The sequence below is a fragment of the Lissotriton vulgaris genome, chromosome 6, assembly GCF_964263255.1.
Source record: "Lissotriton vulgaris chromosome 6, aLisVul1.2, whole genome shotgun sequence".
Lineage (NCBI taxonomy): Eukaryota > Metazoa > Chordata > Amphibia > Caudata > Salamandridae > Lissotriton > Lissotriton vulgaris.
The window spans coordinates 1,915,087,458-1,915,110,155 of NC_141694.1; the positions used below are offsets into that span (position 1 = coordinate 1,915,087,458).

Sequence of the window (22,698 nt, forward strand, 5' to 3'; positions counted from 1 at the left end):
CAGGATGGCTGATTTTTTTGAGTCTAAGGATAGCCTTATATTGTCCACAACCTCCAACAGGGCTGTTTCGGTGCTGTGGAAAGCCCTGAAACCTGATTGGGATGGATCAAGGAGTTTATTAGATTCCAGGTGGGCAACAAGCTGTTTGTTGATTAGGGTCTCCATGATTTTCCCGAAGAGTGGCAAAAGGGAGATAGGCCTATAATTTGTAAATTGATCTGGGTCAGTATTGGCCTCTAGGTTGGCCCAGGTAGCCCCGTCAGTCCTTCATGCGGATCAAAAAGGGTTTGTAAAGGGGCGACAGTTATACGAGTTGACGTATGACTTAATAGGCGCAATTGATATAGCGGTGTCACAGAACTTGCCCTTGACCGCTCTCATGCTGGACGCAACTAAGGCCTTCGACAGGGTTAATTGGGTTTACCTGTCGGGGGCCTTGGTCAAGTTCGGCGTGGGGGAGGGATTCCGTCGTGCAGTTGGTCTGTTGTATGGTAGCCCAGTGGCGAGCCTACTGATTAACGGGGAGCTGTCAGACCCTTTTTTTATAACCAGAGGGACACGGCAGGGTTGCCCGCTCTCCCCCCTACTTTTTGACTTTTATATTGAGCCTCTCGCGCAACAACTGAGGAGAGAGATTGCCATTAGATCTTTTTGCCACAGAAGGTGGGAGAGGAAGGTAGCTCTGTATGCAGATGACCTGCTTTTCCTCACATCAGATGTAACTACGGCTCTCCCTGTAATATTCGAAATTGCTCGGGGGTTTGGTCAGATATCAGGGTACCAGATCAATACATCAAAGACAGAGATGTTGGTTTGGAACGATGATGTGAGTGCATTGGAAGTACAGGCGGGCGAATCAATGCATTATTTGGGCCTAAACATAATAAAGGATCTCAATAAACTCGCTATAGTAAACCTCACAGCAGTTGCTAAAGGATGTAGGAAGTTAATGCAGTCATGGTCCCACCATCAATTGTCCTTGATTGGGAGAGTAAACTTGATTAAAATGTCCATTCTGCCCAAGATATCACTTCTTTTATTTGGAACAAACAATTACCGAGAATAGCCTTGAAGAAGCTTAGAAGGCGATGGGAGAAGGGGGGCTTAGCCGCCCCAGATTTAAAACTATATGCTTGGGCGTTTCAGCTGTCTCATACTCGAATGCTCCTAAAAAGGCCTACTGACCATGGGGTAGGCTTAATGTTTTCAGCCATGTTGGGTAGGGAAGGTCTCAGCCAGTCGGGTTATCTATTTAAATTTGGCAACCCGAAATTCTTTAAAAAGATCAAACTGAAGGTTCTATATGGATTGGCGAAAATGTGGTGTGAGGTAACAAATTCAATCAAACAGGGGTATTTTTGTGATAAAACACTGCTTTGGGGGTTATCTGAAAGCCCAGCCTGGCTAGAAGACATCCTAGCCATGCCTTTAAAAGAGGCAGGCCTTAAAGTATGGGCGGACCTCTTCTATGAGGGGGATTTGCTTTCGTGGGAGCACCTCCAGAATAGGATAGGTCCAACTATTTCGAGGTTCAAATACTTACAAATGAGTAGCTGGACACAGGCTTATAAAATTTCACCTTCAAAAAGAAACAGGTTCCCTCTTGGAGGGTATAGTCAATTAATAACCAACTTAGTGAGTATTGGTCCGACTAAAGGCGAGATCTCATAATGGTATAAACTTCTACTTGAGGAATCTGATGGGAAATTTAAGCTACCAGTCCAGCTGTGGGGTATTTTAACAACTGAACAAGATGTACAAAAACTTTGGTCCACCTCACGTGAGCTCTTAAAGAGTATAGTAAAGCCTTCATGGCTTCGCAGGAACCATCTCTATACCCTCCATAGGGCGTATTACTCTCCCCAGAGATTATCTAAATTTGCCATAGGTAATCCAGTGGCATGTGCAGGGTGTGGGTTGCAGGCAGCATCAGACATTCACATGTTTTTTGAATGCTCTCAGATTGCTACATTTTGGGAAGCTATTGGTAAGACTCTTACAGCGTCGTTGGGTTTCCCAGTTATCATTGATCTACCTTTAGTGATTTTTGGGATCCTGATAGGATCACAGAATGCAGCTAGAAGCCTAGTGTTTTATACGGTCCTCTTGGCAAAGAGGGAGATTTGCAGGAGGTGTATGGACCCTCTACCTCCTTCCCACGGGGACTGGCTGGCATATAGTCTACAGACGGCACAAATGGACCTAGCTAGGCCGGGGAATCAAAGCAAAAGAGCTTTTTTGCACATGCTTGTTTGGGCACAATAAAGATCCGGGTTTTTTTTCTTTTGTTTTTTTTCCCCGGTTCCAATGATTACACTACTATGGTGCCTATGTTTAGCCATAAGCATAGCAGATATCCGGTCGTAGCCCGGTACAGGCGCTGCTGTAGGCTTCCCCAATGGTAGCCAAGAATGAGACTAAGCTAGTGACAGCTGAGGGATACGTGGTCCCCCCACTTAGTTTGATCCATCCAGTTATACCACTGAGACAGCTGATCTTTGGCTTGTTTTATATGGCTTTCTTATACCATGGTGGATATGAGGACACAAAAAAAAGACATTGTCTAACAGACATCTTGTCTTGGGTTAGCCAAGATAAAAGATCTAAACAAACCGTCCATACCTACACCTACACCTGATAGTAGTAACACTTCTGAGGGGGAGGTCAACGTACATACTATTTTGCATCACAACAGAACAGATCTAGATTTGAAAACATCGTTAATCTGGCCAACAGACACAAACACCTGTCAAGATAAATTTCAGAATAAAACAGTTTGTTCAAATTCAATAGGCCGGATCCAAGATATCTTCAGAGACAGCATCTAGGAATAGTAACAACATACAGTGTAGGGAAACTTTCCATTGAATGGCTTCATAGATCTACACTTAGGGATGTTAAACAACACTTATCTTTACTTAAAGATGGCGCTGATCTTAGAAAATTCTTGCTAGGACCAAGAACACTGCGTCATAAACGTTTTATATATGCAGGTATATATGCTGCATATAATGAAGCATAGAAGATTACGCAAGTAGAGACTGCAGAAAGAATATGAGAAATTGATTGTATTAACTTAGAGAAATCTCTCTCTGTAGTTGACAATGGGTTAACGACTCTGTCGTCCATGATATATTCTTTGGACAGCATAGTGTCTTATGCCATAGACATCATGGAACAGGACTTGGTCATGTTGCAACATGGTCAGTCACAATTACGTTCTATCATGCTATTAGGCTGGATGTTACAAAACCTTTATTCAGGCTATGTGCCTTGGTGCCTAATCAATACCACGTCACTGTTTTCAGAATTTAATATCACTGATAAACAGATCAAACTGGCATCAAGGGGAGCAGACTATACGGTGCTGAGCATTGAAAAACCGAAAGATTGCCATTTCCTGTCGCTGAAAGCCCAGCCGCTAAATGGATAATACACAGAACAATCACTCTGCCAGTTAAAATTTTCTATTTTCAGTATTGCCTAAAACACATACCAGCAGGCACTTATGAAAGGTTGGGTAAAAAATACATCAAGATATCCTGGGAATTACCATACACACACAGATGTTGGAGTGGGGGGCAAGAAGTGTTAGTGGTAAAAATTGCGAAAACGCACTGAGCGGTTTTCTCTTTTGTCAGGGTATAAGCCTACACGGGGCCTGTGATGGTTCCTCTAACAATGTATCCTGCCACCTGCAGGGTTCACCGGCTGCGGTGATTGATCCACTTTTTGGACAACTTTCAAATGGGAGTTACATTATGTTGAACAATCACAGCTGCTGTGGCATGTTGCCTTGTTGACCCTATCTAGTAACTGTGTCAGCCAGGGTCACTTGTTGTTTACTAAAACCAAGACAGACCGGGAGTCGCCACTTTGGCATTCACTGAACATCTCTTCTATACAAATTGATACTTTGGGCAGAATGAAAGCCTTTCTTTTACAAAAAACTATGCCACTGAGCTCGGCCAAAGAAACATATGATCTGCAAGTCGCAAGGACTTCTGCAGAGACAGACTCTCCTTATCCAACGAGAAGAGTGGGAAACCTGCGCATGCCGAGAAAGTTGGATCGGCACCTGCCATGCGGGGTCTCGGAAATCGGGAGCAGCAGCTGGGAGAAACAAGCAAAGGAAAGACGCTCCTGGTCCGACCGTAGTTGACCTCATGCGAAGGGGTTCCAGAGTGCTTCTGGGGCAAGAAAGGAAGCGTCAGCCGTTGCTATCTGATAGCTCGAGCAACCTGACAACCGCCCGTACTACACCAACGAAATCTGCCGGCTACAAAACTGCAGTGGAGAACAGCGAGAGCACAAGAGACACTGATACTCCAGCAACCACATTACAAGATCCTGCTGCCCCCGAGGTGAGCACTTGTGCTGGGACTAACCTCAGTATAACCAGTAACATTGTAGCAATATATGAAAATGTAGTACCGCATATAGCAACAGGGGAGGCCGTGGCAGGTGCTAGCATGGGGATAGGATGGACGATTTAGTGGAGAAGTGTGGCTCACTGGTTAGAGCAGGCAGACCCTGAAGCAGAGGTCAGACCCGGGAACAGGGTTCAATTCCCGACGCGGCAGGGTCTTGAGCTCAAATGTCCATGGACTCGATAATTCTCGCTTCGGTGCCTGACCTAATCATGGGTTCACACTCTGCAACTCTGGGCATTAAGCTTGCTTAATCTCCACAACGGCCTCCCCGCGGCAGGATGCCTGGCTTTCACCTTGGGGATGCCCTGTATGGGCTATCTCACAGGGAAAAGCTAGGACGGGTTCCCAAGGCAAGCGCGGAGATACCCCTTTGGGGGTCGATTCAGGCGCTATATAAGAAACATAATAATATAAGAAACGATTTACCATCTCATCTGGGGGATCAGAAAACTTGTGAGACTGACATCAACAAGCAGCAAGATCCCTCAACCATAGTATCTAATGAAGCAGACAAACTTGGCTATCTGAGTAATGTTTGCAATGCGGGGGACACCTCCAAAACTAAACCCAATGATACTGAGAAATTATACCCTGATGCTGAGAAGGAAACAAGTGACTTTTTTCATTTTCGGACGAGGCAGAGTTAGAGACAAAATGTGCTGACACCTCCGCTTCATATTTAACCAACAATTCTGATAGTTTGAGCGATTGTGTAGTTGAACCGCTTACTCTTAGATCTAAACAAAAAACAATCAGAAAGCGCAGTAAAAAGAGTCACAGTGCAGGTTTGGACTGGGACCATACCCATACTGAACAACTAACCCACCTCAGCCCACCAGTAGACTCTAACTCGCAATCAGCCCAGCACTGCACTGCTTCAGCATCCATCGACGCAGTACTACTAGCGAAAGCCGCACACCGCGAGGAAACATCGCAGGATGGGCGGAGGGCACAAGCAGCACTTAGCAAGATTCAAGGAGTTGTTTGAAAGCTGGTAAAACTGTGTAGCTCTTTTGTGGGCCGCTTGACTGAGGTTGAGGCCAGAACTCTTGCAAATGAAGCCGAAATTGCAACTAGCCAAGAACGAGTTGAGACTCATGAAGCAGAGTTAGCGGATGTTAGATGGAAACTTGAAGATTTTGAAAATCGCCAGCGCAGAAACAACTTGCGCATTTTGGGGGTTCCTGAATCAGCCGAAGGGGAGGACGCCCATACCTTTGTGATTAATCTACTTCGTGACTCCCTGCCTGAACTCACTAGCTGGAACTGGGACGCTGAAGTCCAACTGGCCCATTGTATGCCATTTACTCTAAAACCCCCCGCTAAACCCGGAGCCTACCCAAGAGCTATTCTTGTATGCTTCGGCAATTTTTTGCTCAGGCAGGCAATCTTTGAGAAAGCCAGACCCGAGGCGAAGCGTGCCTCCAAAGGTATCTCATATTTCACACGCCCCGACTTCTGCCACACAACAGTGGAAAGGAGATGGAGATTGCGTCAACTCATAAAACGTTTTCAGGACAAAAAAGCAATAGTCTACCTCAACAACCCAGCACGACTAAAAGTTATTAATGGGGGGCAGACAACATTTTTTGTTTCGGAGATTGCAGCAAAACACTATTTGGACAGTTTAAAGTAAACATCCTATGACAGTATCTGACTCTTATTTCCTGCAAGGAAAAAAAAAGTATTTTTCTAAAATTATGATGGAATGTATAAAGGTATATGATTGAATGTATAAAGATATAAATGTAGTCGTTTAGTATTGACATAGTTCTGATGTGGCGATGTGGTGGTGAGGTGGTGGTCGGAGGTTGGGGGGGGTTGTTGTAGTAGGCTCACCTTGACTTTGACATAAGACTACCCCTGTGGGTTTTACTATTCGAATTTCCCTCGTACAGGCTCTTAGAATGGTAGCTTATATTAGGTGATACGCTACTAACTATGTGAATAGGCTCTTTTTTTTTTACTCTGTTCGCACATTTACACACGAGGTCAGGACCCAACAGCGTGTTGCACTTTCATCACTTCTAGACTCCAACTGAGTCTTTTTGCCTCATTTCGGGAGCAATGGGGGAGGGGGTAGGGTGTACAGGGGAGCGAGAGCGGGGGGGGGTGGGCAGGGGTCAAAAACTAGGAAAACTCAAACAACTCCATACTTAAGGTTAGGCTTTGAGATATTGTTTATTAACCACAGCAAGGTATTGAGAAGAGCCTACACAGTATTTATGAGCATATTATGTCAATACACTGAAACCAACACATGATCAGGCGATAAGACGCGGGCAAATTATCAAATGTTATGGGGAGGATAAGCATTTGTAGCTGAAATGTTGCAGGGCTACATGGAAGGGACAAGCGGGGGCGATTGAGCGAGATAATTAAGCAATCTTCCTTCGACATCATATGTCTTCAAGAAACCCATCTACCCTGGGAAAAGAGAAATATGCTAAAAGTTCAAGGATATAATACGATAGCAATCACAATACAAACAACGAATACCCGTGGTGTAACCATACTTGCCTAAAGCTATATAGGGAATCCCATACGTCAAGCCTCGGATCAGGAGGGCAGATGGGCTATAGTTGAGATCTCTCTAGGACTAACTATATGCTCAATTTATGGGTCAAATTTGGACGATCCCTCAGTATTTGAGACCCTAGAACTGGAGCTGGCCCAATGGTCAGGACCACTCATATTTACCGGAGACTTCAATATTGAACTTAGCTCTACTTTTAATGACGCAACTAAACATAAATATAGAGGGCGAAAACCAAACGTTTTCAGGGCAATTAAGTCACTCACGCTTAGCCATAATCTAGTCTATATTCGGGCCCTGAAACATCATTGTGATCCAAGCTATACATTTTTCTCACATCCCCACAACAAATACACTAGAATAGATTACATATTTACAACACGTGATATCTCTGGTCAAACAACCATTGTTAAACATCCTAAGCTAATTTCAGACCACAATGCCCTTGCCATTAATATTGACATAAACTGCCCGGCTAGAAGGCAGTTCTCGTGGACATTTGATAGGAAACTTTTCTGTAACAGGGACTATATTAATTATATCAGGAATTGGGCACAGGGTTTTTTTGACACCAATCGATATAGCGCCCCTAGAAATGTGGTATAGGACTGTTTTAAAGCGGCTCTTAGGGGGGAAACAATCAGCTATGTAGCGAGAAATAAAAAACAGCTTGCCTCGGAATATGCTAAGAAAATGGAGGAACTAGCTAGCTTAGAAGCAGAACACACAGCAACAATAGCACAGAGGGCAGACGGGACCAATTTGTTGCGGAGAATACTAGTACTTAAAACCGATTTGAATAAAGGGCTGACTCAGAAATCCGCTGAAACCTTCAGAGCCCATCAAAGAAATTTATATGAAAACGGAGAAAAGGTGGGCAAACGACTGCCATACGAACAAGACAGAAAGCCTCCTATAACACAATTTCCTCTATCAAAATGGATGACCAGGTACACACACAAACAGAGGATATTGTGGAGGTGTTTCAACAATATTATCAAGATTTATATCAAAACAATATATCTGCCAATTATCAAGAGACAAAGAAATTTTTAAATGACTTTGCACCAGGTATAGATAAGAGTCTTGATAACACTATTAAGAACGATCTAGAGAAAGAAATCACACTGGCTGAGATTGAGCTCGCTCTAGCAGAATTAGCTGCAGGGAAAGCAGCAGGTCCAGACAAGATCCAGCTTGAAATATATAAACTTCTTAACAAAATTATACTACCAATCTTATTGGATCTAATATTATTATTATTATAGAGGCTTTTGTAGCGCGCTCTGTTACTAAGAAAATAGTATCCAGGCGCGAAAGGAATGAGAGGCAAGGCAGAGGGGGGCCCTATACAGTGATGTTGAAAAGGTGGGTCTTCAGTCCCTTCTTGAACAGAGTGATGGATGGGGCTGTTCTTAGCTGCTGCGGAAGGGTGTTCCATGCTCTCGCCGCTCTGACTGAGATGGATTGGCCTCCGAGCCTGCTGTATTTGAATTTAGGGACAGTCATTTGGTGCAGGTTAGATGATCTGAGGGGGCGGTTGGGAACATATAGGGAGAATCTTTTCCTCAGGTAGACTGGACCAGCTTGGTGAACAGCTCGATAGGCGAGGACAAGGATTTTAAATAAAATCCTGTGGGCAACTGGGAGCCAGTGTAGGGTGCGGAGAGGTTGACGGACACTTAAACTTTTTGGAATATTAAACAAAAGCCGTACAGCGGCATTTTGTATAACTTGGAGGCGATGGATCAGATAGGCAGGAAGGCCGCAGAAGAGGCCATTTGCGTAATACAGTCTGGATAATATGAGGGCGCAGATGACGGTCTCTTTGGCCGCTCTCGGGAGGAGTGGGAAGAACCTGCGTAAAGTTTTAAGTGTAGAAAAGCAGATCCCGGTAAGTTTTTTTAAATGATCCTCGAATCTGAGGTCATTGTTGAACCAGACTCCAAGATTTTTGGGAGGGCCTCCGATGGATTTGGGGCATGGTAGATCGGCCGGCCAAAGAGAGTTGCCAAAGTTGTCTGGGAAGGAGCCATATAGCAGGATTTCAGATTTGCTTTCGTTGCATTTTAGTTGGGCGAGGGCAAGCCAGCGAAAGACAGACGACAAGCAGGTTTGAGCTCCAGATGTATCCAGGTTGTTTTTGGGCCACGTGAACAGGAGTTGAGTGTCGTCAGCGTAGGCCATTATTTTTGATCCCAGTTGTTCAGCGAGGCAAATGAGCGGGGTTAGATATATATTAAAAAGCAGGGGGCTAAGGGTAGAGCCCTGAGGTACACCCGTTGCAAGTTTCTTGGGGGAGGAGGCAAAAGGCGGCATCCAGACTTGTTGGGATCTGTTGTCCAAAAAAGACGTTAGCCAGTCAAGGGCGGAGCCTGTGATGCCTATGGGCGCTAATCTGATAAGCAGGAGGGAGTGAGGGACAGTATCGAAGGTGGCAGAGAGGTCTAATAAAATCAGAGCCGCTCTGCCACCTTCGTCCAAACACTCCCGGATGGCCTCAGATATTTCCACCAGCGCCGTCTCCGTACTGTAGGCTGCTCTAAAGCCTGACTGCGCTGGATGAAGAGCCTGGGAATTTTCGACGAATTTGTCTAGCTGAGTGAAAGCGACCTTTTCACATACTTTTGCTAGAGCCGGCAGCAGTGATATGGGCCGGAAATTAGCGGGGATAGCAGGATCTAATAAATTTTTCTTTAGAAGTGGGAGCAGTTTAGCTTGCTTCCAGCAGGCCGGGACCGTGGCAGTGAGGAAAGAGCGGTTGCCAATTGTGTCTGCGAGACGCGCAAGCACTCGGGCAGGACAAGGGTCAGAACGGGATCCTGATTGTATGGAGGCGAGGATGCTGACAATGTCCGTGTTTTCTGCTGGGGTAAACTGGTGAAACCGTTCCGTGGGGGTAGGTAACACAGGAAACGGGATGACCAGTGTGGGTGGAAAACTGTTGCATACAGTAAGTAGATCATCCTGGATTTTGGTGATTTTGTCAACGAAGAAAACGGAGAGTTCTTCGCACCATTTCTCCGAGGAGGCAAGTATGTGAGTTCCTTTGTATCCTTGGGATACAATGGAACGGCAACACACCTGAGTCCTGGAAAGACACAAACATCATCATTTTTCCCAAGAAAGACAAACCTACAGACTCCACATCTTCATACAGCCCAGTTTCACTAATACATTCAGATTCTAAACTATCTGCAAAAATCATGGCCAATAGGCTCCGGGGGGTCATTGCACATCTGGTCAGCCCGTGGCAAGATGGCTTTATTCCGGGGAAGGGAACTACTGATCACACTCGTAGAGTCATTCGTTATTTGATATCATGTCTGTGACTGGTGGCCAGATGTCAATGATCCTTCTGGACGTCGAGAGGCATTTGGCAGGGTAGCGTGGGATTTCATGTGGGTCATCCTAGAACATTATAACTTTGGACCTATATTCATCAAATCAATAAAAGCAATGTACACTGATCCAAAGGCTAAACTGCAAATTATGGGATGTGAATCAAGCACCAGAAATATAACAAGAGGAACATGTTTGGCTCTTACTCAGGCTATTCCCTCAATAAAGGCAAAACGGTAATAATATGCACTGATAACATAAACTGCCTTGACACCAGGAGAACCAAAAAAGCCACTTATTTAGGGGTCTCTATATTATCTGAGGTCCAAACTATTACAAAAATCAATTATGAACCCCTAATAAATACAATTAAACAGGATCTAAAGAGAGTAAATAGCTTGCATCTCTCTATCATAGGAAGGGGGAATTGTGTTAAAATGAATGTTCTCCCCAAGGTACTTTATTTATTCCGTGCCATCCCTTTGCTAGTCGAAGATAGTCTTAATAAAGCCCTTCACTCTCAGATCTCCAAATTTGTTTGGCAGTATGCCAAGATAAGAAGATGTCTTAAATTTCTATCTTTACCACAGAACAGAGGAGGGCTGGCAATTCCAAACATACTGCTGTACTTTTGGGCAGACTTTTTGCAACAACTTTCACCAATGATCAATCCCCCACGGACCACACTGGAGCCAGGCTTACCCTCCATATATGAATTAGCCCTTGGTAAGAAAGCCAAAGGACTCCTCCTGAGAAAACTGGAACCCAGTCACTTTAAAAAAGTTAAATTTAAAATTATTCTAAGCGCATGGAAAGTCTGGGCAAAAACGACTAAGGACATGCAATTTCCTAAATGTTCCCGCTATACTCCACTCTGGCACTCATCACTGTTTCCTCAAAGTGCTAACGATACAATATCTGTTAGATGGGAAATACTGGGAATTCCTACCCTATTTGATTTCTTAGGCAAAGATATGAATGCAAGCTTCACAAGCCTACAAAATCAGTTCAAAATACCCGTAACGGATTACTTTAAATTTCATCAAATAAAATCTATTGTTAACTCTAAAGCACCAAACATTAGCTGGGATAGAATACCGCTTATTGAAAAGAACATTAGGCCCTCTACCAGAATTGGCACACTATATGCCTTCCTCATCGACAAAACACCTGATGATACTGAACGCACCGAAGTGACATGGGCAGATAAACTTGGTAACCCAGATGTTGACATCGATAAGACCATAGCACTCACCTCACATCTGCTACCCTCCACTAATTTAAAAGCTCAAACGTATAAAACAATATACAATCTGTACTATACATCAGCAAAACTATTCGCCAGGGGTAAAATTCCAAATGACCAGTGTCCTAGGTGCAACACTGGTCCAGCTACGCTTCTGCATATGTTTTATGATTGTGAAAAGCTTGCACTATTTAAAAGAATGGTCTGGGAATTCTGGAGGGAGGTTTTTGGGCGAAAGATACCGGAGTCTCCCACAATCTATATGTTGGTGCAGGATAGTTCGCTTACACTAGACCCAAGCGAGGTAGCTATCCTCTTTATTGGAACGGCGGTATATAGAATTATACTTGCCACACGCTGGAAAGACCCTGACCCACCTAGCTTTCAAATGTGGCTAGCCCGGTTCTTAGCTGTTTATAATCACGAGGTAGCAATATACGACACTAGGGGCATAAAGGCAAAAAGACTAGGTGATAAGATTTGGTCCCCCATCACAGCATGGAGTATAGCAATAAAGCCAAGTTAAAAAAAAAACAATATGAAACATGTTTTATGCCTTTCTTCTTTTGCCATTGTATAGCATTACTATGTCTGTGTCTCTTGCTTTGTATTTTGGGTATATTTCTATATGTATTAGAGTTGTTTATTCTAAAAAAAATTAAAAAAAGAGATCTCACAGACGCAAAATACTACTGTCGAAGTACGAGAAATGGCAGGCACACGGGTACCATCCGATTTGAACATTGCTAATGCAACCAATGCTGACGGTGATGCTTCACATCTACGTACGGTTGATCTTCTTAATGAGGTAATCCAACTTTCACCTACAATGGTATACACATTTTTTACAGACTTAGAAGAGTTGTTGTTTTCTCCTAACACCAACACTGACTTTTGATTTGACACACAGTGTTCTAAGAGACTCTGAATTTGACCTTCATTTTTTCAAAACAAAGTTCTAACTTTGGAACTCTTTTTCCTATGATTAATTTTTGTTTTCCAAATTTGTATTTTTTCATTTTTTGGCACAAAGTAATCTGTTTAAAGTAGAACTATTCATAGAGAACTAGACATTCTTTGAAAAACTTCCAGAGACAATATTTGACCTTGTCCTCCTACCAACAGTTATATTTATTATGACATGAAATAGTTTTGGCACCTTCTTTTTGCTGTATTTACGAGCCATATCAAAAATGTATTTTTCATGATTCATACAGATAGCATTTTCAAATGTCAACTATATGCTTTGAATGAAACATTGCTTTAAATGCGTACAGCACAAATGCTCTTTTTGTTTACAACTATTACCAATGCATTTTTATGAATTTTGGGTGGGTTTTTAACACATCATGTTTAGATATGTTTACTGTGTTTAAAACTTAGTATTTAATAGAAGTCGTACATAAGAAAGTGGAGTGGGTTTTGTATATCGTTTTAGAGTCCGAATGGATTTTTCAAATTCATGTCCTTATATAGTTACAAATCACACCGTCCTTATATAGGCATAGAAATCAAGCCATTATTTAGGCATAGCCCATGCTACCCAAAAACAGGCATGGCTACTTCCATCCATTCAGCAAACGCCACAACAATTTCTTGGAAAACCAGCTGAAGTCGTTAAGGATTTCCCCTTGCTTGAATATTGATTTCTCCATGAACTCAGTTAGTTTTACAATGAGCAACTATTCCACAGGGGTTCATTCATGACGTTCATTTGCCAGACTTTACGGTAAATATGGCATTCCTAAGCACCTCCAAGGTATAAATATACCTTCACTTGCTATGGCAAAGCACGGTGGTTCGGAGCAGTTTGACGACCTACTTGCCTGACGCAGCTCGCTAGAACAAGTGCCAAAGGTACTTGACTCTCCAGCTGACGCACTGATCAGGAAGCTGCCCTCCTCTGCTGAGAAATCCAGCTCCAGTGTTTCTGACTCCCCTTGGGGGGTGTTGGGAAATCGAGTCCTGAGACAGAGATACCAGACCTCCTTCATTCTAAAGGTATGGAGCTGATTAGAACCTAGAGAAACCTTTGGTAGATTCTTGGCAAAACTAAACCTATGCAAAAGACGATACTTACTTGAAGTGGTAACAATTCCTAGACAACTAAACACCTGTCTAAAATCAGGTCTTACACATTCGGATTAATAGATAGAAACTCAGTGTACTTACGAAAAACAGTTAAAAACATGTCATTTTATTTTAATTCATACATATATATCTTAATTTTAAAACAAAATTCACAACAACAATTACCTAACAAGATATATTCTGATCATATTTCAAAGTCAATCATTGAATGAATATGCTACAAAAGAGACAATAAATAATAAAATAATACAAGGGTCACTGAATATGAGTAGATGAAGATGGCAATCTTTGATGAGATTATCATTTTTATCGACTCATATACAGTGACCCTTGTATTATTGTATTATTTGTTGTCTCTTTCTTTGCATACTTATGCAACGATTATATTTTAATTATGATCAGATTGTGTCTTGTTAGGTAATTGTTGTTGTGAATTTAGTTTTAAAATTAAGATATATATGTCTGAAATAAATAAAATGACATGTTTTTAACAGTTTTTCGTTAGTACACTCAGTTTCTGACTATTAATCCGAATGTGTAAGACCTGATTTTAGACAGGTGTTTAGTTGCCCAGGAATTGTTACCACTTCAAGCATTGTTTCCCTGTCCTAGGAACATCTAGCAGATTCAGGGAGTCTTTTTTTGATATATTTGAAAAGACCATACTTACTTCTTCCCTCGTACTAGACTTAGGTTAGGTACATTGTGGTAGGCGTATTTTAGAACCACCAGTTGAGTATTTTAGTCTATGTAATTTATGTATGTATTTTTATATGGCTTAGAAACCATACAATGCTCTTACAATATTATGTCATATTACTGTTTACGCTGTACGCACCTCTCTTGCATGAGAATGAAGAGTGTTCAATAAACCCTTTTAATTGAAACGCCCATCTCTCTATTTCTGTGCACTCTCTGTAGAAACTAAGCATGCACGATTGACTGAGTAAAATACATATCTATTGTTTCCACTACTCTGAAGAAATTTGTTCCAGTCCTAGGGAAACAAAGTTATCATGTTTAAGCGGTTGTCAGAAACTATTACCTTCTTGTGAATTTGAGAACATTTCTAGTGACCTCTGAGCTAGCTCGCACTCACAATTAAGTTTAGTATATTTGATAGAGACCCATGACCTAAGTCCTACGTCATATCTATAGGATATATTATTCCAATGCGCAGAGCCTATTGAGAATATAGGAACTACACTACACCTTGTACTCTCCCTCTTTTCTCCTAAATTCTCCATAGATCTTGCTTCTAGGGTCATGCATCTCTCTAGAAGCTCTATTTGTGTCTTTCATCTAGCATGGTTCTACCTGGGATCCCAAATGTTACTCTCTCTTAAGCCTAAAAGGATTACCACCAGGCATGACATTAGTGCTCAATGAAAGAAAACTGGCCTGCAGTGGTGTTAACCAAATATTAACTCCGCTCACTTCCTGCTGTGCAGCCTCTTTTTTTAAATGATTAAATCACTCAACTTGCCTATTGGCTTTGGCATGATAAACTGCAATCCTCTTGTGACATATGCCACACCTTGCTAAACGCTCAGCAAATCTATCACTAGAAACCAGTACCGATTATCAGAAATGAGTCATTCACAAGACCCCCCTGCAAAACACATTGTCCAAAACATTATCTGGAGTCACTGCACTGTTTTCAGTTTAGGCCATTTGGAAAACGGTAATGACAAAAACACTCCTCTGCCTTGGCACATGGAAAAGTCCTACCACATCTAATCCAACTCAGTGTTCAGGGCCTCAGGAAAACACACTTCTTCTGGTTTGTAACTCCAATTGGACACCCACTTGTTGACCTTGCCAACTAGTCCAGGACATCAAAAATGGTCCTGAAGTCTTTTCATGTCTGACATACAAGGGTGTCCTTTATGTCTCCTTCGGTTTCTGATACTCCTTCTACACGGGTGAAGAATAATCTTGTCACCTCTCTCCAGAAAACCATTAACCCATGCTAATTTTCTTTTTCCTTCCACGAGTCATTTCAGTTTTCCATGTCACACCTTACTTTGATATATTCTTTTACTCTCATTAAAAAATGCATAATTACTCATTCTCTCATTCCTGCTCAGACTAAGTAGAAACCAACACTTTTCAACATAACTCATGTGTTGGCCTGTTAAAGTGAAAATACTGTTTCCGAGGAATATACACAAACTGGAAACACTGACATTTAGAGGCCAACCTATATAGTCAATAATGTTCTCCCTCCTTCTGGTTGAACCTTGTTAACCAGATGTGTTTGCTATGTCCTCATCATGACCCCCCCCCCCCCTTAAAAATCCTTTGAAATATTCCACTTCCCAGTTACATGCCTGAAATTCAATCTCAATGATGGAGTCATTTTTTTAATGCTTCCTCTCTGTGCTCATGCCCACATGTCACATCCCATTCTTTTTAGTGGTTGTCTTGTATTAAAAGAGTACATAGATCACATTGGCTAGTATCTACTGCTGCAAAACATTGCTGGCCTTAAACATATAGTTTTACCCATGGCATTTTCATTTTGTCATCCTTCAGAGACTTGAATAACTTCTCCAAGTTATCACCCCACTCCAATTCAACACTTTTGTTTAATAACAGTCTTCAAGGATCAGTCTTACTTGAATATTCCTCCTCAAACTTAAAATAAAACTCAGTAAGGCCTCAGATTTATGAACATTGTTCCTTGGATTCTGGCTCCGGCATAATTGCAGCAAGATGCTCCATTTTTGGTTTAATGTCTTCTTTGGAATTTGTGTGACCCAAGTACTCCAGTTCATCACAAATAACCATACACTTCTCCAACCTGACTGTTAGACCTCTCTCCAAAAATGCTCTAAATATATTCTCAGGATTCTGAGCCACTTCCTTACTAAATACCTAAATATCATCTTGGAACTCAATCGCTTTTTTGATTTTTTTTAAAGTCTGCCTTGTAGTCCACTTGAAGGCTGATATTGCACTCGCAAGGCCAAAAGGGATCCACTTGCTGTGGGACATCCTTTAAGGTGTTACGGAAGTAGTTGAATGCCTCTTTCTTCCTCCAGTACTACTTGATGGCATGCAGGCTTTATTTCTGTGGTGGAAATGATTTTACTCCTGCCAGTATAGACAACATATCATCCATATTTGGAATGGGTTTATGATCTACCAACATGGCATTATTTAAACTCCTACGATCAAAACACAAAGGTAAATGCAGTACATTTTTGCATTATTAGCTTGACCCATTGGAAGATTTGATTGGATAAATTATATTTTTATTGCACAAATCATTTAGGATTTTTTCAACTTTGCTGTTTCCGGTTTGTATTTCTGTTGTTGGCCAAGTGTCTTAAAGTTTTTAACTTGACACATGGAATCCCTTTGCATTCATGCAAAGAATGTTGAGCCTGATTCACAAAGGTATACTTAGACCAAGGTCTAAGGGCCTGATTCACAAAGTTTGATTTTAGGTCTAAACTTAGACTTTTGGTCTAAGTTACCCTTGTGAACCGGGCCCTAAGTTTAGACCTAAAGTCTAACTTAGACCAAAAGTCTAATTTTACTACTTTTGTTCTAGGTTTAGACCAAAAGTTTAACTTAGTTAAAAAGTCTGGCTTTACTACTAGTGCAGTTAGATGTTTGGTCTAATTTAGACTTTTTTGTCTAAACTTAGATCAAAAGTCTAACTTTAAAACTAGTAAATTTAGACTTTTGGTCTAAACTTAGACTTTTGTTCTAAGTTTACCTGTGTGAATCTAGCCCGTGGTAGGAAGAGCAAATACTATTAAGAGCTGGCATATTGAATGTAAGCAACAGAGACAACTCGTCTCATCCTACCAACCCAACCTCCCATTGGCCCACATCGCAGATTTACTTGAAGATATGCCATCTAAAAGAGTGAAACCACTGAAGACATAAAATATATATATATGTGTGACCAGCGGATGGCACATGGGCACTCAAGCAGGGTCTTGACTAAGTGAGAAACCAATCAGTGATATAACTAAGGCTCATCTCTATCCTTCCTCCTCCTCACAACGCGACCACAAGATAAACACAGGACACACATTAAATATGGTGATCTTCAGCCTCAACGGATATTGATGTTGACACAAAGTCATATCCACTAAAGTTGAGAGACCAGGATTTGCAGCAAAGTGCAACACCTCTTTGAAACAGGCATTCATTTGAAGAAGAAATGTATTTATTTCTCCAAATTGATCAGATATTTTACACATGCAAAATTGTTTAAGATTGTATTTTGAATTGGAAGAGTGCCCCTTTAGTAAGTAGCATATACAATATCAAACATCTCACACAAACACGCTTGCAGTATTGTGTAAAGGGGTGTCCATGCCACTAGGCACCACATTTGTACACCTGCACAGGGACACAGTAGCAGGCCATGGTTCAGTAAATATAGCTCCTTGTTGCTCCCCCCCCCCCTCACTCAATGCAATCTAGCACCAAGGGATGCATTCCACTATATTAGGGGCAGATTTATAATCAATTGAGTCAGTGCAGAGCAGTGCAGTAAGATCGCTTACTGTGCTGCGTCAAATGCAGAGGGCAGGAATGCGCCATATTTACTAACATATCGCACTTTCCTTCCTCTCTTTGCGCTGGCACGTGCAGTCCAGCAACACTGCAGGAAACTTGTGTCATGCATTGCAGACAGGATCCTGTACAAAATCAATCTTTAGGGGTGTTTTCCTCTTTCTCAATGTCCTGCAGAATGTAGCACACTTAAAAAGAGGTGAAAACGAGGAGAAATAAAGATATTGTTCCTTGTTGCACCTTTACTGGGAGGGCGCAGCATTTTGATATAATCTCAGGTTCACCTGTCTGGGTAAATCTGGGAACGCACCAAAATAATTATTTTATTATCACTATTAAAAATAATATTCCCCTCCTTTCCTCCTCTACTGATTCCTCTTTACCCCCCCAATCCTTGCTGCTTTGATGTGTTTCCCCCCATTTCTTTGACCGAATTTACCTCTCTACTACATATGGTAAGCTCCGGCTCTCCAAATGACTGCTGCCCCACCCCCAAATCCTGAAAGCCGCCTTTTTGGCTTGCCCAGATCCACCGTTGGCTCTTCTTAACCGCTCGCTTGCCACCGGCTCTGTCCCTGATGCTTTCAAAAAGGCGGTTGTAGTTCCCATACACAAAAAACCTGGTGCCGATCCTTCTGTCCTGAGCAACTATCGACTGAACTCCCCTACCTGGGGAAAATTTTGGAGACCTATGTTACATGTTGCCTCAGTGCTTTCATTGAGGGGCCCCTAGGAAATCTCCAGTCTACTGCCCACAACCTTCTAATCACCCCCAGGTACAAACGTAAAAAGCATGGTGGCTCGTGTTTTTCATTTCTTGCCCCTGCACTGTGGAACTCTTTTTCTATCTCACTTCGACTCTGCCCCAATTATCTCTGTTTCCGTAAACTACTTAAAACTTACCTCTTTCAATTAGCTTTTGAGTGATTATGCTGTCTGCCTCCGTTGTTGTCTATTGAGCGCCATAAAACCATTTGGTGACCGTGCGCGGTAAAATATTTTTAACATAACATAACATAACATAACATAACATAACATAACATAACATAACATAACAATAAATGGGTGGATGCGTGGCAAACCCCACGCTCCACCCATGTAACGCCTTCATAGTGAAGTAGTGTGGCTCACTGGTTAGAGGCGGCAGACCCAAGAGCAGAGGACGGCCCGGGACCAGGGTTCGATTCCCAGCGCGGCATGTTTCTGGACCAGGGTCAGCGGACTCGATAATTCTCTCGCCTCGGTGCCCACTCTGATCAGCGATCACACTCTGCAACTCTGGGCATTAGCTTGCCTCATCTTCACTAACGGCCCCACCAGACCGCCGGGGATGCCTGGTCTCACCCTGGAGATACCCATTAAGGGACCATCTCTCAGGGAAGCCAGGAAGGGTTTCGCAGCGGTCGAAGCGCCTTGGAACCCTCCGGGTAAGTAGTGCGCTATATAAAATGCCTATACATAGTGCAGAGTAACGCAAGGCAGCAACTTCCACTGCCTTGCGTTAACAAGCAATGCAGGGCCACGCAAGGCGGCTTGTGTGGTTTGATAAATCTGACCTAAGGGTTGTGTTGCCCTTGTGATACTTTGCATAACGCAAAGGCAATGCAATCCAATGATAAATCTGTTGTGAAATTTCTATAACTGATGGCACGACTACGTAAGCATGTAAGGTATATTGTACATCATGTAGCATGGGGATGTGGGTAACTGAAGGTTTTGTGTATTGGAGAAAAGCTGGTGTGCAAGAGTAGGTTTTTGGAGGTGCAGCCCCTTCTGGTGAGACTTTTGCTATAACACATCTTCCATTTCAATTGTCATAGTCTACCCCTGCATCCTTTGGCAGGCTGTGCTTCTTCTCAGCAGTTTCGTCACCGCTCCCTTGACCTCCTTGTTCCTTAGACTGTAGATGAGAGGGTTGAGGGCTGGCGTCAATACCCCGTAAAACACAGACGCAGCCTTTTCCTTCTCTATTGAAATCATTGATCTGGGTCTCATGTACATCACAATGAGGGTCCCATAGAACATGGTCACCACCGTGAGGTGAGAGCTGCAGGTGGAGAACGCCTTTTGCCTAATAGATGCAGGCAGTCTGAGGATGGTTGATATGATCTGATGATAAGTGAATATGATCAGGGACACCGGAGCCACCAGAACTATCACACAAATCCCAGCAATCGCAGCCTCGATGAAGTGGATATCTGTGCAGGCTAAGCGTAACAATGCTACTAGTTCACAGACAACATGGTTAATCTTGATGTGCCCACAGAATGGTACAGTCATTGTGAAAGACACTTGCACCAGTGCAAGCGTGAACCCACTAATCCAGGTAGCGGTAGCAAGCTTCATGCAGATGGACTTGTTCATGAGGCGCGGGTAGTTCAAGGGGTTACAGATGGCGACATAGCGATCCCAAGCCATCACTGCCAGAAGGAAGCATTGAGTGACTCCAAAGGACAGACCAAGAAACATTTGGGCCACACATCCAAGATATGTAATAGTGTTCTTTCTGGAGAGAAAACCCTTCAGACATGTCGGTATGTTTGTGGAGGAATAACAAAGATCCAAAAAGGACAAGTTGCAAATGAAAAAGTACATAGGAGAGTGAAGCCGAGACTCTGCAAGGATAACCACAATAATGAGACCATTTGCAAGGAGAGTGACAAGGAACAAGATGAAGAAGAGGGCAAACAGCAGAACATTGATTAGCTGCGTAACACGGAAACCCACAAGAATGAACTCAGACACCACGCTCTGGTTTCCTCTCTCCATCCTAATCTTCCCTGGTAATCTGATAGCAGAGCATTGATCAGCTGTTTAACACAAAACCCAAAAAGAATGAGCTCAGACACCAGTGTTTGGTTTCCTCTTTCCATCCCAGTCTTCTCTGGTCATCTGAAAATAAAGCACAGCTTAGGATGGCTTCTTAACTTTCATGAAGGTTTCTAGTTAAACATTCAGAGCAATGGATGAATATTTTAAACAAAAGGTTTGGTTAGTTTCAACAGTACAAACCAGTACCAACAGGTACCCAACTACTTGCTACAATCCACCATGTCACAGAGATGGTTAACGTCTCACATGAGAATCAAATAAACATCGTATTGATGATCTGCCCAGCCTACATATTCACATGCCCTTTGTAATACCATCCCACTCCTTTTATCCCTCCCTGCCCATAAACCGAGCAGACTTATTCTTTGCCTCATTAGTGGCCAAGGACACTTCAACATCTGATGGACAGAAATAATGGATCCCCTCTACATCAATGAACCTATCTAGAAGTCTGAATAAAAGCATCACGAATGGGTGGAACAAGCAATACCACGTGTCTGCAGAACTTTTGCGTGCTCGCAGAGATTTTTTACCATTTCGCTGAGCTTTGTGTAGCGCGACTACTTAAATTCCTCCCACCCCTACTATGGAAGCCTCCCATCAAGCATACAACAAGGTTTATATCCACAGGGCTCAGCCATACAGACCTCACATGAATCAACACATCCCCTGGTAGCCATACACCTCAGGACATGACCATGCTAAATGTAGGAAGGCCGCCACCGGCCATGACACCTGAGACATAAATCAGCCCTACCAGGACCTGCCCTATGCATTAAAATTGGTGTGGCATACGTACAATGAATGAATTAGAAGTGCAGGAGTTACCAATGAGCATCTTGAGTGGAACCCCCAGTGCCCCCTCCCAGGCCCCCATGCTGGAAATGAATCCCTCTTATGGTCCACCATCAGTGCCTTATAAAGGTGGGGTATCAAGTGACGGCTCCCACCACACTTTACGAGGCATCTAAAAATGAGTGGGGTAACCTGGTCCATATGTCCCACACAATAGCTGTAAAACTTGCATACTGCAGAAATAGGCTTGGTCCTATATGGAAGCTTTCCTGTGTTGCCTCAAAGTCTATATATTCCTCATTAGGAAACAGAAACCCCAGTGCCTCACAGCCACCTTCCCTCCAGGTGGAGAAGCCAACAGAAGTTCTAAGTAGACTAAAGGCCAGGAGATCCCATAAAAACAAATCCTGAGCAATCGGGACCTGCCCCAAACACTTTTAAAAGCATGTTCCCATAATGATGCTATATGTCTGGCTAAGTATAACACATAGTCCAAGTCCCTGCCCACAGTCAGTAAGATCTGAAGTATGAAGGACCACCCCCAAATCCCACAAAAGCGACTTTTCCCTGGTGCTCTCCTCAACCAACCAAAGCGCTGAGTGTTGAATTTAAGCAGCCAAGTAGTATTGTTCGACAACAGGTACCACCAGGCCTGCCTCCTCCAGCAGTAGTGACATGTGGACCCAAGCCACTCTGCTCCACACCCTCGCCCAGATCAGTGACATCAGAAGAGAGAGCAGCCTATAAAAGACAGCCGGGTAGCATGTCAAGGAATGCTGAATAATGTAGAAAGAACAAGGCAGAAACACCATCTTCATGACAGCCACTCGGCCCATGGGAGACAGCAGGAGGGAAGTCCAAAATCACACCAACAAGCATGG

General features: G+C 42.9%; 1 protein-coding gene across 1 annotated transcript; it reads right to left on the minus strand.

Annotated features, from left to right (window-relative positions):
- Window positions 1–20,011: 20,011 nt before the first annotated feature.
- Window positions 20,012–20,959, minus strand: LOC147709913 (olfactory receptor 13C4-like). The gene has a single exon (XM_086926121.1). The coding sequence runs from the start codon at window positions 20,957–20,959 to the stop codon at window positions 20,012–20,014; it is 948 nt and encodes a 315-aa protein (XP_086782247.1).
- Between the last annotated feature and the right edge of the window lie 1,739 nt (window positions 20,960–22,698).